We start from the raw sequence: 6000 nt of genomic DNA, 5'->3' as shown, positions 1-6000 counted from the left end.
ATAATCCTGATGTCCTCATATATCCTTAATACTGTATGTATGCTTTTTCTAAACAGCCAAGTCCCCTTTGCCACCTCTGCTGGATGTTGATTCAGACATGAATGGTACAACATTTAAATTAGTTGTGATTTAATGACAAGGACATTGTCATTCATGGTAGCATTCCACATCCATAAGCTACRTATTTTGCATATATCCATTTTTAGATATACTCAAGTAACATAGGTCCTATGAAGGCATAAGAGTTATCTTCTAAGAAAATTTCTGTGGTACACTACCTAAGTTTGTACTTTTTTATTTAAAATTAAGCTGAGTTGACAGAATAGACATAGAAGGATAGTTTCAATAATGAAATTAATTAAATTGTATGGTGAATACAGTGGGTCTGCCCAATGGAAATGCAGCTTATATAAAGAGCTGGTTGTACTTATCCAGCTCCAATTCTGTACCTTTTGGGAAGTTAGTAACAGAGAAGATGTCAGTATGGAAGATTCTAATGTTCTTGATTGCTGTAGAACAGATATTTTTATCTTTTTTTTTTTAAATTACTTTTAATGTTAACTCTTTCTAGGAAGCTGTGTTCTTGACACCCTTTATCCAAGAGAGCCTGGAGGAGAGAGCGTGTTTTTACGATGGTGAGAAACTACCCATTAGGTAAGTCAAATGCTAGTGTCTGACATCCATCTGGGTTCTTTTCAGTTTGGAAAATCAAAGCTGGGAGTTGTAATTGTAACTGTGCAAGTTGAATCAGTTGCTGTTGGCAGGTGATATGAAGATATTGGTGACTGGGACATCTTGGATGAGGAGAAAGACGATTGTGTGACCTGTTCATTTGCCTTGTGTGAGGAAACGACTGAAACATGTAATGAAATGTATTATCCTATAGTTTCKCTAGTATGCAGAAAAAAAGTCAGGAAGCTGAAGTTAACTGCACTGAGAGGGTTCTTGGAATGAGCTGCTTAGTAAATAGTGAACATCCATGTACCTAAGCAGATTAAATATATCTAGATGTAATTACATATGTATATTGTCTCTACTTGTCATTTTCTGGAGTGATACATTGTAAAGCTGCCTTCTATTTTGGATAAATTTAAAATGAAAGTTTGTTTTATTAAATTAGATGTGATCATTTTTCTTTGTCAGTAAATTTTATATAGAAACATAAAAAACAYGGAGAGAACAATGAAGGTAACCTTCTGGTGTACGTTTCGTGACAACCAGATCACTGAATTATTTAGCACTGCTCTGTATTGTCCATTTACTGTTTGATAGATCATTTTACACTATAATATTGTTACTGCATAGAGAAAAATGCAAGTTCAGCACTCTCAATGACCTTTGGAAAGGGTAGTTTGTTTGGGAGTTTCAAATATGATTGGTGTTTTCCAGACTCTTTGGCTATTGTTGAGAAACCTACTKAATATCTGTTAAAAATCTATATTGTAGTTTGAATATCTGTGTTACTTAAATAGGGAAAAAATTATCTTTAGAAGTATTTTTTGTCTTGATATCCTTTTAGTTATGTTCATCTTTAATACAGGAATCCATGAGATAATTTGAAATAAAATATAGCAACATTTACTGTTTTTTTGGTCACGTTTTTTCCTCCCTTTTTTTGAAAGACATCTCTAGAAGTTTGTTCATCAGTGACTGTTATTGTACACCTTGCCTAGTTTTGACAATAAATAAAGCAGTTGAGTAAGGTTTTAACATACATACTTGTGGAAAGGTATTGATATATATTTGGAATGTAATTAATATGGCTTCTAAGGCTTAGGTGACTTCCATTGCAACAATTAATCCTAGTTCAGGAAATTTGTTATGTTTGGGGCTGGTTGGTCATTACTTTTGGACAGATGTTTGAGCAGRTACTATAATACCTCTTCTTAGGTAAAACAAGATGCAGGAAAAATGATAGATCATTGAAAACTTACCTGATTTAGAATTATATTTGACCTTAACTGACATATTAAATCGATACTGTTATCTAAATTCCAGGATTCTTAAGTTTTACTAAAGCCATCCAAATAAAACTAAATTGCTGTACTGGGGTGAGGGGGAGGGAATTAAAATTTTCTTTAAAAATATAGTTTTTAAAGACAATAAATTATGATATGATTGCTGACTTAGTATCTTTTTTTTTTCTTATTTTTCTCTCTAGATGTTCAAATTTCTGACTCAGTCACCATGTACTAATGAGGAAGAAAACCTAGTCAACACAGTTCTGTGTAGGGTTTTTTTTTTTTTTTTTTCAACCTGTGGTGCTTGAAGACGGGTAGGGAAATCTCCAAGGAATGGAGTTAGCTCACAGTTTACTACTTAATGAAGACGCATATAACCAGCTTGGTGAATTCCAAAAAGCAGAGTTCATTTTCGAATGGTTACAGTTTTTGGAAAAGCTTTTACCAGTGACTAGCAAAGTAAGTATAATGTGAATTTAGAAAGAAAATATATATGTATGTATTTTATGTCTTTTTTTTTWWAATTTCTTTCAATTAGTCACATTTTTTCAGATTRCTTTCAGTAGAAAAGTAGAATAAAACTTTTTTTTAGTAAGAATGTCAGAATAACAATAACTAAATTAGATGAAGAGGTAAAAGAGAATTATCTTTACCTAATTTGAAATTTAACTGAATGCTAACTGTTCACTATTTAAAAAAAATTAATTTTATTTATTTTTATTTCTAGGCTGATATAAGGGAAAACCAGAAGAAACTGGTTGAGCAATTGACTTGCTTGTTAAACAGCTCACCAGGACCTCCGASTAGGCGGCTGATTGCCAAGAATTTAGCTGTACTTTATAGCATTGGAGACACTTTTTCTGTTTATCAAACAATTGACAAATGCAATGAACTCATTCGAAGTAAAGATGATTCACCAAGTTATCTGCCTACAAAGCTGTAAGTGTTTATGTGTTTTTTTAATCCTAGACTTCAGTTCCAATAATAACAACAGAGAGATACTGCTGGAAAGAGGTGCAGGTAGGGGATGGTATGTCCCTTCACTTCTTCCAGTTGAGCAGGGTATGGTTTGTATCATGTGACACTGAAAATGTGGAAGGTTCCCTGACTACCATCATTCTTGTGGGTGCACCCTTCAGTATAATATCTCCAAAATTTTTGGAGAATGAGTATTAGCATGGGGAACTAAGCTAATCTGAAAACTGAAAGCCAATTCAAATTGCTTTCAGGGCAGAATTAGGAGTAGTTTAGCACTCCTGCAGCGTTTTGTGTGTCATTTTGTTTACTGGCAATTTTTGGCTAAGAATTTCTGTAGAATATTGTGAATAAAGGAATGTTTCACAACATAAAAGGTTCGGAAGAGCTTAAAATATATTTTTCTTCCTTATTTAGAAATTTCTTCTTGTRATTCACATAAACATAAAAAATCAATCCCCTTGTAAGGTGATTATTTTTGACATTTTTAGCACAGTTAAATTGAGTAACTGGCTGATGGGATTCAGCCTAGATTGAGCATGTTAGATCACATTTGACTTAGCAAGATGTTTAGTGTTTGTTGTGCCTACTGGAAAAATAATGCCTTAAGAGTGACATGAAAGTTAAGCTAAAATGACTTGTGTGTGTGTGTTAAGCTTGTACCTGTCCACTGTCRTTCAGAACTATGAATAACCATAGTATGCCTTAAAGTAATAAGGTGAACTGAGGCCAATTTATGCCTTATGTTTTTGTTCAGTAAGGGAAGAAAAAGAAGCTGACAATACATACAGAATTCTGTTGTCATCTAGAAGGGCCTGTGTTGTACAGAGAGATAAACAAGCGCTGCTATTTCTTTTCATTTAAAAAAAAAAAGAAAATAAAGAAATATTTTAAACTGACATAACATTGGTAAGGGGAAAAAAAATCTATCTGTGTGATAAATCTGAGTTCATATAATTCCATAGGATAAATTTTGAAATTCCATAAGCTGTAGGATTAACTTTGAAACAAGGAGTATGGTGATGTTAAATATAGTGYATTTGCAACAAGAACCAAACTGATAGGAAACAGTTGGTGAGTTCCAGCCAGACAACTGACAGTCAGGCCAGAGAGAATATCATCAATGAGTAACACAGAATATCATGGGTAGGTGTCTGAATAGTAGTAGTAGTAGAATTGCTGAGAAAAGCTGTAAAACAGACTAATAYAACTCCAACTGCAAAATACAGTTAGTGAATGTATTTCATAATCCAGCTGGGGAACTGGAAACAGTTGGTTAGAAACATCAGAAATGTCTGTACAGAAATGGCACAAGCTGAGCCAGCAAAGTGGAGGAAYTGAATGACTATTGCAGGATGTGAAACCAATTCTTACAAAATCACTGTGAACTATGAATAGCATTCATGCCGGTGGGAATCTATATCTTCCACCATATTTAAGAAAATAGGATATAAATAGAGTTAATAAAACATGACTGTGTATTAATGGTGCAGTATGTAGATAAAGCTCTGTGTGTGTGTATATATCTTTAAACTAATTTTATATATCGACATATGTATCTTAAAACTAATTAAGGAAAGTACCTGTGACTATCAAAGTATTTAGATGTTGCAACTGTAATTTTATGCCCAACCACAAATACAAGGCAAAATGTAATTACAAAATGTCAACGTACACAAAGTTGGACAAAAACAATAATGAAAAATATGTCTTTGGGGAAAACAGGATTTTGGTGTGATAAGAGATAAGATTATTAGGTTTGTTTTTCTTACTCTGTTTCGTTACTTGTTGAATGGCTGTTGATATTAAATAAGTTCTTCTAACTAAGAAGGTCTTCAGTATGGGATTTAACGACAACTTAGGTAACATTTTAGTTAAATTGAGGTATAAATAAAATTTTGTTTTCTTCAAGAGCTGCTAAATGTTGTCACTGGATATTCAGCAGGTCTGACCAAGGAGCAGAAAGCTGATTAAAGATGGCATTCTTCTTGTATTCATCAAAAAAATGACTGGTTTACCTGCCGATATATTTACATATTTGCCTGAAATAGATTTTCAAAGGAAAACCATTCTTTAATTAAACAATTATTTCCTATTATTTTGTTTTCTTTGTTCAATACTTAATACTCAGCAATTTTGTTGTTTGTTTATTTTTGATAAAGGAAACACCTGTAGGCATATAGGGCATGCAGATTCCAGCTATCAGGTGTTTTATCCAGAAGCTAATTTTGGAATCTTTTTGCAGCAAAGAGACATGRGTTTGAAATTTGAATTGCAAACAAGTTCTCTTAAAAGTGTTTTGTCATTATTTATGATTATACTTAGATCCAGAGTCTTAAGTCTGACACCTAAATTTACTTTTACAAGAAACTAAAATTGTGAGCAAAGCTAAATTGTGAGCAAGCCTCTCCTTGGCTGCTTCCAGCAGTATTTGCCCCTGCACAGTGACACAGACTGCATGCTGTAGGTCATCATTATTTAGGCGTCTATTCATAAGACTTAAAAGTCTTATAGGAAAGGAAGATAGGAAAAAAAAAACTATAATAAAATTTATTGGGGTATGTTATTATCTGAATTTCTGTATTTTTCAGCCTATTTTCTCAACTCCAGCATCCTTAGTTCTCATATAATGTGTGCCACACACAGACCCTTTTTTTCCTTTTAATAATCCACCTACCTTTCTGGAACACTAATATTTACTTATTATGTTGGTTGCCCATTTATTACATCAGTCTCTTCAGTCCTTTTCATCTGTTGTTGCATTCATTTTCACGCATTTTTGGATTTGCTTTGTTTTAGTGCTGCGGTGGTATGCTTGGGCTATTTGTACAAAAAATTGGGAAGAATTTTGGGAAACAGTTTTACTGACACCGTTGGGAATGTACTTAAAGCAATGAAGAATGCAGAGGTATTGGAACAGCATGTTTAAAAGCCTGAGAAAATAATATATTCTTTACTGTTGGTAGCTGGGCCAGTGAATAGGAGAAATTGCATGATACCAATATATGAAAAAATGGTAGAAAGTCACAGGATAAAAATCATCAATGTCTAAATACCAGAAAGG

General features: G+C 33.2%; 1 protein-coding gene and 1 long non-coding RNA gene across 2 annotated transcripts in view; both read left to right on the top strand.

The window, feature by feature from the left end:
- Positions 1-774: 774 nt before the first annotated feature.
- On the top strand, positions 775-2244 carry LOC112957960. Its single transcript, XR_003251305.1, has 2 exons — positions 775-862; positions 2162-2244. It is a non-coding gene; the product is annotated as an uncharacterized LOC112957960 (long non-coding RNA).
- Positions 2245-2247: 3 nt separating this feature from the next.
- HEATR5A (HEAT repeat containing 5A) overlaps positions 2248-6000 on the top strand; it is a 50751-nt gene continuing 46998 nt past the window's right edge. The window contains exons 1-3 of the mRNA XM_026051752.1: positions 2248-2420; positions 2689-2900; positions 5736-5844. Coding sequence (XP_025907537.1) covers positions 2295-2420; positions 2689-2900; positions 5736-5844 — 447 coding nt within the window. The 5' untranslated portion in view covers positions 2248-2294. The remainder of the gene's footprint in view (positions 2421-2688; positions 2901-5735; positions 5845-6000) is intronic.

This window comes from Nothoprocta perdicaria, unplaced genomic scaffold (genome assembly GCF_003342845.1).
Source record: "Nothoprocta perdicaria isolate Ctin4 unplaced genomic scaffold, notPer1 scaffold_8, whole genome shotgun sequence".
In the NCBI taxonomy this organism is placed as follows: domain Eukaryota; kingdom Metazoa; phylum Chordata; class Aves; order Tinamiformes; family Tinamidae; genus Nothoprocta; species Nothoprocta perdicaria.
The sequence above is the reverse complement of the archived record's forward strand: the minus strand, read 5'-3'. Positions and strand labels throughout refer to the sequence as shown.